The sequence below is a fragment of the Pteropus medius genome, unplaced genomic scaffold (genome assembly GCF_902729225.1).
Source record: "Pteropus medius unplaced genomic scaffold, Ma_sr-lr_union100, whole genome shotgun sequence".
Taxonomy (NCBI): Eukaryota; Metazoa; Chordata; class Mammalia; order Chiroptera; family Pteropodidae; genus Pteropus; species Pteropus medius.
Genome location: NW_024344378.1, coordinates 22770077 through 22782413, shown reverse-complemented (window position 1 = coordinate 22782413; position 12337 = coordinate 22770077). Strand labels below are relative to the sequence as shown.

General features: G+C 46.8%; 1 protein-coding gene and 1 pseudogene across 1 annotated transcript in view; both read right to left on the bottom strand.

Annotated features, from left to right (window-relative positions):
- Window positions 1-329: 329 nt before the first annotated feature.
- Window positions 330-448, bottom strand: LOC120610014 (uncharacterized; annotated as a pseudogene).
- A 4000-nt stretch (window positions 449-4448) lies between these two features.
- RRP12 (ribosomal RNA processing 12 homolog) overlaps window positions 4449-12337 on the bottom strand; it is a 29628-nt gene continuing 21739 nt past the window's right edge. The window contains exons 30-34 of the mRNA XM_039871620.1: window positions 11419-11468; window positions 9590-9662; window positions 8098-8165; window positions 7710-7792; window positions 4449-7368 (exon numbers count right to left, since the gene is read on the bottom strand). Coding sequence (XP_039727554.1) covers window positions 7263-7368; window positions 7710-7792; window positions 8098-8165; window positions 9590-9662; window positions 11419-11468 — 380 coding nt within the window. The 3' untranslated portion in view covers window positions 4449-7262. The remainder of the gene's footprint in view (window positions 7369-7709; window positions 7793-8097; window positions 8166-9589; window positions 9663-11418; window positions 11469-12337) is intronic.

Below are 12337 nucleotides of genomic sequence, written 5' to 3'. Positions count from 1 at the left end.
CATTCCATCACCCAGCACACTGAAGAATACCTGCACGATGCCAGGGACTGTGCCCGCTTCTAAGGCTATAGCAAGAAACAATGGAGACAGTCCTCACAAAGCTTAGCAGTCTCTGGTGGGCAAAATAATCACTCTCCAAAGATGTCTGTGGGCTAATCTGTGGAGCCTGTAAATATGTTACTTTACATGGCAAAAGAAACTTTGCACATGTGATTAAGTTAAAGATCTTTTTAAAAAAAATTTTTTTTAGACAAGGCAACCCTTGGTTGACCTCACCGATTACAAGGACCTTGTCAGCTTACAATCCCTTATTATTATTATTTTTTTTATGCCTACAGCACCTGGTCTTCCTAGGTGGCCTCCCATCCAAGTGCTAACCAGGCCCGACCGTGCTTAGCTTCAGAGATCAGACAGGATCGGGCTTGTACAGGGTGGCATGGCCATAGACAAGTTAAAGATCTTGAGATGGGAGATGATCCTGTGTTATTACATTGTATTATTGTATTATTACAGTGAATCCAGGTGGGCCCAATGTAATCACAAAGGTTCTTATAAGAGGAAGGCAGGCAGGTCAGAGTCAGAGAAGAGTGTAGAAGTAGAGGCTGGACTGAAGTGATTGCTGGCTTTGAAGAAGGAAAAGGCATGAGCCAAGGAATGTGGGCAACTCCTGGAAGGTGGAAAAAGAAAAGAAAGATTCACCCCTCAGGCTTCCAGGAAAGGGCATAGCCCTGCTGACACCCAGATTTTAACCCAGTAAGACCCACTTCAAGCCTCTGACCACCAGAACTGTGAGATAATAAATAGATAGTTTGAAGCCACTAAGTTTGTGGTTATTTGTTTCAGCAGCAATAGGAAACTAATACATAGTCTAATACAGAAAAATGTGTAAATAAGCAATTATCGTACCTACTACCTTATGCATGGTTATAATAGGATTGGGTACCAAGTGTGGTGGTTCAACCAAGAGGGGCAACTCATTCTTACCTCTCAGGCCTGTCCCTAGGCCTTGTGAGCTATCCATGGCCCACAGCCTTCCTGTGTAGTCCTGACCAGCTTTAGCCCTGGGTTAGGAGTTGGGCAATCTGAGATCTAGTCCTGGTTTCTCCAGTCTTCGGATGCTTGGAACAGCATTCCTTCCCTGCACTGGGCCTCGGTGTTCCCATTTGCAAAGCGAGGGGTTTGGACTCAATTCTTAAAGGCTCTTTTGGCTCTTAAGATGCCAGGTGAGCAGCTCGGCTGTGATATCCAGGCATCCAGGCCCATCATTTCTAGCCCTTCCTCATATTCCTCTCACAAAATCATGATGGCCAGTCCTGAAAAAGCTGACAAGAGGATGGGAGACTTCTCTGTGCCTTTTACTCTGTTTCCAGCTCTGTAAAATGAGCATAATAGAACATCTAACTCAGGAACTGCTCTCAGCAGAGAAGATCAGTTTCCCAGCCCCAAAGACACCGTGGCCCTACCCTCAGCCCAGGCCCACTGAATGCACACTCTAGAAACCTACCAGCCTTGATTTCAGGGTTCATCCTTTTCTCTCTTCTACCATGTGGTTTCAATATCTTCCTTCCCATCAGTCTTGCTGTATATTTGGCTTTTATTATATAAATGTGTAGATGTGGATGGACTATAAATTTAAATAAATAAAACTGCTGTCTCCCCCTCCCCCAAATAAACAATCTCTGCAACATTATATAAGAATGTAGGTAATAATATTTAATATTTATTTGTATTTTTACATGCCACGTACTGAGCTTCCTGTCAGTTCTTTGGAGAGGCCAAACTCTTTTTGGCTCCAGGGCCTCTCTGCACATGCTACTCCTTAGTCTGGGGCATGGCCTCAGAGGAGCTTTTACAGCACTACCCACTGATCCCAACCACCCCCTACCTACCCCCACCCTATCCAACACACACATATTATCTAAGTGAAAACAGTAAGCCTGGTATGCAAGAGTGTCAAGACAAGTTCCCCTGGCCAAGCGAGCCTACCTTCCAATCAGATCGCTGCCCTTAGGCCTGGGGATTAGAAAGTTTTGGAGCCTTGGTTGTTTAGGCAAACAACCTACCTTAAAGCCTGCTCACCCTTCAGGTCTTAGGCAAACATCTCTCACTCCAAGAGGCCCTCCCACCACGGCCCCCTCATCCAAATCAGGTCCCTTCATGGTTACCTGCATTTAGGCTTTGCAGCACTATTTCAATAGTTTTATTTTATCTGTCCCCTCCTCATAAACTTTGTAAAGGCAAAGATTCTGTTTGATTTACTTACTGCTTAATCTCCCATGCCTCACAAAATGTTTTTTTTTGGAAGTTTCATTCAGAATAAATGCACAGTGCAAGTGTATGTTTGGGTGGGGGGGGTGTGGGAGGAGAGGGAGAGATAATATGTGGAAGAATGACAGAAAGAAAGACTTGCAGGCCAACTCCATCCCCCTCCTTGAAAGGGAAGAGGAAGGAAGTGAAAGGAATATCCAGCAAGCTGCCCCACCCTGCCTTGCCCTGCCCAGGCACTCAAAGATTTGAAGAAAGTCAGTCCTGGAACAACTCCTCCCTCCTCTCACTAAGTGAAAAGAAACCAGTTATGTAATTAGTTTTAGTCCTAGTGAAGGGCTTTGGGGGTGAAGCGCCTGCAAGGTGATGAACAGGAAGGTGAACAGACTCTATGGTATCCTAACTGCATGAGGCATTTTGAAATTCACAGCCAAGCCTCTTTGCAACACCGTATTCTCCAGGGCTAAGTTACATAGGGTGCAACCATGTGGGCTTAAACTCTAGAGGCCTGGGTGCTACCTTATGCCACCTGCTTAACTTTGCCTTTGGGTTCTCGTGGGAATCAAAAGAGATGGTGCATATGAATGTGTTCGGTCAACTGGAGGGCTCTGGACAGCCTGAGTTGTCATCGCTTCTATACCTGCACAAGAGATTTGGATCTGGCAGGTGTGGATCATGTGTGACTATGCCCTTGTGTGAAGGGGTCTACGTGAGCCCCTTGATAGTCCTTGTGTGGGCAGGAAAGGGTTTTCTTAGAATAAATACTGGATGTCGGCTTTGCTGGCTTATTATTATTTGTTTTGGAGGTGTACTCCACCTACTTGCAAGGGGTTGAACTAACTGCTGGAATGAATAGGGCAGGCATTTTTAGATAAGTATTATCACACAATGATCCAATCAATGTACACCGCCATGTAAAATCTGCTTGGGTAATACTGCACCTTGTCATTTTTATGAGCGTTATTTACAACTGAGGGCTGGTTCCAGGTTATCAGCTCGGTATGTACTTCAGGCTCAGTGGCCTCAAGTCCAACATGTATGTTGTAGAAACCATTCTGGTTCAAAGCAACTTTTCAAGAGTTGGCAAAACCTGCAGAGGAGCCATAAGGTCTGTACAAGCTATTGCTGGCACCATTCACAAATCCATCTGCCTGTCATCAGTGCCTCAGATCCTCTCTGAAATTCTGATCCAAAATCATATCAGCTCTGTAATTGGTTCCTATGGGTCCACAGGGTGACATCCCTGGAAACTGGAAATCAAGCTGCCCTCTAGAAGTTAAACCCTTTAAGTTCACACATGATGGATAGGATACGTTATTTATCTGTACAAGGCCCCAGAGGGAACAGGACATCTCCTTGGTGAAAGCTGAAAGAATAGGTCTTGGAAATTCAATTCAGGCATGCCTGCATGTGAAGGAAGCAGGAGCCAAATTAAGGCTCAGAAAAGCTTCTGAACAGCAGGTAAGTGGCTCCAAAGAATCTAGAAGATATCAGAGGAAGGATCTGCCCCATTCTGCAGCATTAACCAGAATAGAGAGGGACCCAATGGACAAGTATGTCCCATCTACCCAGAGAACTGTTCTATCTCAATGACATTACTAATATACAGCTGGCATGATTCTCTTTGCCCCTTTTCATGCTCATTAAAGCTTCTGATTTTGACTTCCAATGCAGGGGAGGGTATGTACAGAGAAGTCACCATGACACCAAGTCTCGGGCTCTTTGTTTTATATATATGTAATTTCTCATTACAAATTAACAAATTTCCATTTTGACGAGGCTTCTCGGGAGTCATTTTTTCCTCTCTGAACCTAATCAACTCTTATTTCGGACTTGCAAAGCTGATATCCAGACCTCAAATCAGGAATGAGTATGCAGCCTGAGTGGCAGGCCACCATACCTTCCACCTACATTCTTAATATCTACTAAGTGACCACAGCCTTAAAATCCTGTTCTAGACTCTTCCATGACAAATCAGTGGGACTTGGAATGGGAGGCCTCTATTGCAGCCCTGGCCCTGAATGACATGGCCAACCTCCAACAGCTTGGTAAATGTTTCTAATGGTAGTATCAACCTTAAGTGTGATTTCAGGAATTGGAGAGCCGGCTTATATTACCCCAAATCAAAATTATTTTCTAGAATATTGTCATCTATATTTTCATAAGAATGCATATCACAAATAGAAAAAAGTCATCATGTCATTTTTTAAATATTGCTTTGCACATGATCCAACATCTAGTGATGGCTTTAAACTCCTGCATGCACCAAGAAGCAACATACTTATGGACTCAAAGATCCTTTGTAAATAAATTGAGCCAGGTCCACAGGACAGATGTTTAAGCCAGGCCAGTGAAAACAATGTTTTTGAAGTGTGTACATTATTAGAGTAAACACTTTGTGGTAGTCAAGTATAAATTTAGAATATAAACTTGTATTTTAAAATTCTATTTTTGTATCAAAAAAAGTCCTGCATGTAGGAAAAAAAAAAGAGATGAAATATACAGGGTTAACAATGAGATACGGTATGATTCTAGCCCTTGCTTTTACTTTTGTTTTCTCCAAATGTTCTGTAAATCTTTATTACTTTTATAGTGAAACATAGATTACATTCTAATATTCTAAGTTACCCTTTAAAGAAACACATGCAACTGAGAATAATGAAATTAGAGACTACGTGAATGTTTTAACTAATTTCCTTGCATGTTGCAAACAATACAGAAAAATCATGATTAAGCATGTGGACTGAGGCAGGCTTTCAAATAAGACAGTAGACCTAATAAGACAGCCATTGCCAGGAATGAACTGTGAGGAGTTACCTGAAGGCCTATTGCCTGGTGCCTGGGGTAGGGTTGGTTTAACCTGACCCATCTGTGTCCAGAAGTGTCACGAGCAAATTGCCTTTGCAAATCCCCAGTGTGACCAAATCCTTGGCCAACACAAGGGTTGCTGTTCTGGTGCAGTCAGGAAGGTTATGTTCTGCCTTCCATTTCTGAGAATGAGTAGAGGATGGACTCCAGAAAAGAAAGCCAGAAGAAGTCTCAGATTCGGACACTACCAAAAGCACAATGAAATTAAAGGAGTAAATCTGGATCTTGGTGGAGGCACTCAACCATTCCAGTTGCCCTGAAACTGAATGAACCTTGCATTGATGAACACTCCTGATTCTCCTTTACGCCCATGGTTGAAACAAAAGCAGAACTTTCATAACATGTTTCAAACACCTGAAGTTTCTGGGGCAGATTAACCCTTGCCTCTGCATAAAGATAATTAGCATTTAAAGTCTACTTCCAAGAGAATAAGGAGTTCACATCACTAACACCAACCTTTCTAGGTTACCTGCCCCTCCCACCTTTGAAAGAAAACAAAGCTCCTTGGAAAATACACTATAATAAGCAAATTGGCTTCAAACATTTTTTTAAAAGATGTCAACACTGGGCAATTGGCACATATTCATACCTCATTTACATGAAACTTCCTACTGCCTGTGGTTAAACTTCCTGAGAAATAGGAAAGGGCTACAGGTTTAATTTGACCCACCTTGTGTCCAGAAGTGTAATGATGAGGGTCAGTTGGAACACCTTTGCAAATCTCTAAAAGCCACCTCTTCTGACCACCTTTTTAGCTTGCTCTCCCAAATCCAGACTTTCTGTGAGAAAGGCATGCGAACAGCGCCACCTCTGGGCTAAGTGTGGTTCCTCTCAGCTTCCTAGCCCAAAATCAGGAGGAAATGCCCTAATTTGGGGACAATGGATCAAGTCAAGACTTGAGTTCCCTTAGAGAATGAGTGGAATGGTGTATAAAGACTCCTGGGGGCATTATCAGAACCATGGGCATTAAACTGGAATGGAAACTACTAAGAAGTGTGTGTGGAGGAGAGTCACATTTCAAATGGGGAGATTCTGAGATGAGAAAAGCTATCAATCAAATGCCAGGAGACAAAGCACAATTCCTCATATTTGGGGGTGTGGAATACCTGTGGGTTCTTTGCTTCTTGATGCCTACTGGCATCACTCTGGGCTGATGGGACAAGTGATATGAAGAGCAATGGGAGGTCTACACCACTCCCTTCTCTGCTCCAGACCAATAAAGCTGGACAGTGGGAATCACATTGCTCTTTGTACCACACAATTTGATCTACTTGTCTGGGAAAAAGAGACTGTGAGAGTTGAGCAGGTGGGTGATCAGGCTGTGCTTGGCAGATGGAGGGACTCGGTAAACACTGTTCAATCAATGAAAAAAGCAGCTGGGAGACACCTGCCTGTGCTCCAGCTCCCTTTTTCAGTCTGAGTCCCTGGTGTTCAACCATAGCTCCACAGATCAGCCCTGGAACATTCACTGCCCCTCCTGATTCTCCAAACATCACTTTGACTGGGCTTGTAAAGAGAAGTCAGAGAGACCTCATCACTTCTGTCCCTGAGCAAGATCTAAAGCCTGACCTAGGGCTACCATGCTACGCCCCAGAGTGGGTGCCGGGATTGGAGATGAAGGGGTCAAGCCACTGTTGCCAACGACCAGACACTGTTCTTGTCCCTGAAGGGGGCAGGTGATGAAACACAGTGTTTCTAGGAACAATGCATGGTGGTGCATGTTTATTCTACATCTGGTCACAGCAAATCTCACACACCCAGATGACAGCTAGGCCGAGAATGCATGTGGCTACCAGCAGCTGGAGGAAATGGAAAACCATCTATTGTTGCACATGGGCACGCTGGGCATAAAGCACAGCTGCCTCACTGGCCTACTCAGAGGCACTGAGACCACACTCCCATCTTCAGGCCCCAGGAAAATCTCTAAAAGGTGATTCCTGTTTGGAGTTTCCAAAGGTGATTCTTTTTTGGAGCTTCTAAAGTCTTGAGTGCCTGTGGGAGCCAAGCCCTAGTTCCAACAAATCATTGAGTCCAGGATCTGCCAGAGACTGAAGCATCTGGAGCTGGTGTCAAGGCAGCCTGGGGGCTAAAAAGAAGCCTCAGGCTGGGCCGCAGAGCAGCCCTGGGGTTCAGGAACGCCGCCGATCCTTTCTGCGGAGCTTGTGTCCCACCTGGGATCCTCGCTGAGCAGCTTTCACCAGGCCTTTGAACTGTCCCTGCAGCTTCACCTTCTTCCTGCAGGTACAAGGAACAGAAGGGACACACCTCACTGAGAACAGGTGATCCCCCTTCCCATTTCAAAAGATGGCTCCCTCCACACCAGCAGGAATGGGGGAGGAGTATTGCCCAGCAGTGGGCAGCACGTGATCTGGGCAGACCATGTGCTACCTATCATGTTTAAAAGGGCAGTTCAAGTTAACAATACCTGTAGGTACCAAATACATAAAGGTGCATTCTAAAAAGTAAAAACAAACCAACCCAGAAGTGACCTGAGCAACTGAGTTGAGAGTAATGAGAATAAACCCCTCCAGAGCACAGCTCCTTGCCCCATGACCCACCCCTGCACAGCACTATACCTGCGGTTGAGTTTCGTTCTGTTGAGGGGTATGTAGGCATAGGGGTCCAGCCGACCTTTCTTCTTCACGTCACCCTTTGCTTTCTGCTCATCCAGAGAAACAGAGTCAGCTAGGAATACGGGGTTCCCCTTCCACCCACCCCCTCTGATTTGACGGGCCTCACATCCTCCCTTCCCCTTATTCTCTGCCTTAGGTGGCGCCAAAGAATTTCCGTGGCTCTGGAAGGTCATCCAACAAAGGCCTAAACTTCAGATGCTAACAAGACCTCAGTGTGCCCCTCAATCTGGCTCCATAAAGGTGCCTCTCCAGGACAGTGATGGGCACAGCTACCCTGCCCTTTCTCAGATGCTCTGCCAGGAGACCCCTTGTCCCCACCTGCAACTCTTACCTTGGCCTTATATTCAGCCCCAGGTGTAGTCTTCTTGGCCACAGGGCGATGGATGCCAGAGCCTCCAGCTAGAGAGGGAGCACAGAGGCCATGAGTCAGACAAAGCCAGGGCAGCTCCTCCTAGGAAAAGGCAGTGGGCACCTTCTCTTCGGAGAGCTACTGGGAAGATGGGTCATGACTTCATGACCAAGGACAAAGACGTTTTTTGAGAGGGGACTATACATTGATCTGACAGACCACTGGGTTCCTCAGACTGACCCAAATCCACAGAGACCTACTAGTGATCTCTGAAAACATATATATTCTCCACTAACATAAAATACCCCATACTTGTCAAAGCGAAATCTGCTCCATTTGTTCTAGGAGAAAGAACCCAGGCTTTGAAGTCAGACAGACCAGATTTCAACTCCCAGCTCTAACTTCAAGCAAGTCTCTTAACTTTCTGGAGCTCACTTCACACTAACACTGTGAGACAGAATGGCAGCTCTTACCATACCATACAGATGTGAAAACTGCAGCTTAGAGAGATCAGGATGCTTCCAAAGTCAGTGTCATTTCCAGCCTAGACTTCAACAGAGTTGTGGATGGAACCCTACAATGCCAACTCAGGAGGACTGAGGCGACCCAGACAAACCCTTTATAGGTGAGAAACTAGAAGCTCAGAGAAACAGCATAACTGAGCCAAGGTCACAGAGCTAAGAGCAGAAGGGCAAATAGTCTTGAACCCAGGCCTCCTGGCTGCATCGTCTGGTACTACTGCTTCTGTACCACACCACCTCAGAGAGAATAGGTGAGCTGGGCCCTGGCCTGTGGGGCCACAAAAGGAGGAGCCATGAGGCTCTCTAGCTGGTTTAGGATGCCATGGGGCTCAGAGGACACATGGGACCCTGATTCTGGAATCAGGACCTTCCCATAGGAGCCCTTGGACCTCCAGATGCATAACAAGGGCTCTACTACGAGGCCTTGGGGACAGGGGCCCTGGAGGGCTGCCCTGGGGGGAAGGAGGCAGAGGTGAGGTGATAGATGCCTCCACTGGCTTTGGGTATCTCTAATGGCTATTGTGGAGAGAGTAACGGCCCGGGGCCCAGGGACAACTGTATAGGGGAACCCTCCTAAGCAGGTCCAATACTAACCTTCCTAACTGCCACCTTCGACACAGGCCAAACATGGCCTGACTCAGGGCCAGACAAAGGAGGCAGACAGCTCCCAGGAGAAGGGGTGGCTGCAAGGCTCACAGAAGGCCTGGGTGTGTGGGGACGAGATGAGGCTCAGGGACTCCCCAGAAAGGCTAGGGGTTCTAAGCACGGATCTCCTAATCCCCAGGCTCTCCCTTGGCCCCTAGACCCAGTCTTAAGTGACTTATCAGCCAATCTTTGCTGGTGCCAACTGAGTGCAACCAGGTCATGCAACCTTGTGGCTCTGCCTGCAACAAACCCCGCCTAATGCTGGTGACAGGGAATAGAGTTCCAAGAGAGAAGAAGGGAAGCCTCACCTTGGTACTGAGGGGGCATCTCCAGCTCCTCCTCGTCAGCCTCTTTCTGATGCTTGAGCTTCTGGTGTTTTTTCTATAATGAGGTAAGCAAAGCTTGTGAACAAGGAGACATGATTACTATTAGTGAGAACAGTAATAGTAATGGGAAAAGCAGTCATACACTGCATTAGCAGGAAAGGCCCTCTGCCGAGCACTTGATCACCTACTCACAGATGAGGACACTAAAGATCAGAGAGGGCAAGTAACTAAGATCACACAGTTAGGCAGTGGAAAAGCAAGATTCTGAGCTTCTGTTGGCTGCTCCACTGCTCTGTCTTTCCACACTAAACTCTCCCACAGGGCTACAAGTGCCCATCTGGCATGTTGATCTTCAAGGCTTAGCAGGGAAAATGAGATTCTCAGCCTCCTTGGCGAGAACAGATTTACCAGTTCTTTGCCTCACATGAACTCCACTCCACTCTAATAGTCAAATGCTCACTGACCCCCTACTAACTGCTAGGCCCTGGGGACAGAGAGGATAGGACCCACTCCTGTGCTCCAGGGGCTCTCAGGCAGGTGGGAGACCCCTGCACATATCAGTCATTATAGCTCCTCAACAATGCTATTATTCTAGAAGCTGTGAGCACAGGGCAACAGGACAAGTCACCTTGCCCAAGTATATCCAACAGAAAGCAATTCAGCACTTACTACATGCCAGCACCGTATTAGGTGCTCCAAGGGGGAGGGGTGGGACTGACAGCAGCCTAGCCTGCTGGGAGTTTTGAACCTACAAACTGACAACCAGGCCAGGCAAAGGGGCATTATGTAGATCTGAGATCACAAGGCTGGCCGCCACACTGCGCATTCCTGAGGTACATACTCCTCAGGGCAATCCTGAGGCAGGGGGCCTTCAGGGCCCCATTCTGAGAAACATTCACTGGCTTAAAGGCCAGGTAGAGGAGAAGGTGTGCCAGGTAAAGGAAACAGGCTGGAGCACACACAGGGTGTCTGGGGAATGGGAGCTCTCAGTTCCATTGGCCGAGGCCCAGTAGAATGGGCTCCTGGTGGAGAAACAGAAACTGGCTGGAAACGGGACTTTGGCTACATCACAGAAGGTAACAGCTCTGCTCACTGGCAACTGCAGTTGTTGCTTGTACCCCAGCATTTTAATGTTGCTCTGTGGGCAGGAGTGGGATTTAGCAACTACCATGTGAAAAAGCTTCCGGGGATCTTGACAGCAGGTGATGATTTGCCATGCGCCAACTATAGAGTGTGGCCACCCCAGGTTTCTCTCTGTGCCTTGAGGCAAGGCACCCCAGTCCTGCTGGGCCAAATCATAGGGGCATTCTTGGAGGGCCGTGGTCAGTTCCTCCTAGCCAGAAACAAGAGTAGGCTACAGAGGAATTGCAAAGCCACATATGAGGATGTGCTAAAGCAACCAGGGAGGCCATGGCCAGAAAAATATTTCCTGGAAAAATGCAATAATAATAATACCATGCTACTTACTTAATGTCACTAAGTGCCATACTTTACATGTATGCCAGGATTTGGGTTCAGGCAGTCTGGGCACAGAGACATACATATTAACAACCCCTAGGACCTTGGGCAGGTTACTTATCTTTTCTGAGCCCTTCTGGAAATGAGGATAACAAAGAATCCCCATCTCAAGTGAGGATTAGAGAGAGCCAAGCCCCCTCCCTTGCCGCAAGGTGGTCAACCATGACGTTGTCTCCGGCGTGTGCACACCACACCCCATGGACTGCCGGCTGTGCACATCCTTGAGGCTCAAGCTGTCAGGACCAAGGCTTAGGTCTGAGGCCCCCAGCCCTCCGTCAGCAGGAATTACTCACACTTCTGACACCCAAGTCTTCCATCAGGTCAGCCATCTCTTCATCCTCCCCTGGAGCCAAAAGGAAGAGAGGCCTGTGAGTACTCAGGGAGGTTCTCCTGTTTTCCCAAAGCTCACCCAAATTTCATTCTGCCTCCTGGCTCATCAGGTTGAGGGAGCTGCCAACCCCAGCTCCAAAAATCCTATGGGAGACAAAACCCCTGAACACTGACCCTTTCCTCTTCCCATCCTAGGTCTCAGGGACAATAGACCCTCAAAGAAGTGGTGATCCCACTTCGGTGGTAAATAAGCTCTCTTTGCAGTTCTAAGAAAGCCCCAGGTTTCCTGGGGAGCCAGGCACTCCTGTAGCCCCATATATTTCACTTTGCCGGGAGGACTGCTTTATTCTCCTACCTGAGAACCTCTGCAAGATGAAAAGAGTTCTGGAGATTAGCTGTACATCAATGTGAGTGTATTCAACAGTAGTGTACTGTACACTTAAAAATGATTAAGACGGTAAATTCTGTTATGTGTATTTTACCATAATTTTTAAAAAGCTATCAGTGTGTGTGTGTGTGTGTGTGTGTGTGTACATACATATAAATAAAAGTATGAAACCGATCAGTTGGAAAGAAGACAAACTCAAGTCAAGTCAATCAATACTCAGATGATGTCACAAGAGAGCGTATGACTAATTGCTGAAGACTGGTTAGTCTCTGGGCTTGCCAGGAGTTCTGATGGAACAAGGCCTGAAGGCTAAAGGGCCAGGGAAAGGCCTTAAAGAAGGACTGGAGCTGAATCTTATAAAACAAGGAGGGTTTAGAAAGGTAGAAGGAGAAGGGAGAGGCGTTTTTAGCATCAGGAAGGGAATAAGGAGACAGGAATTATCAAGGGTGAGAGGGGAGCAGCGACGAGACCAAATCAGGAAATAGTGTCATCAC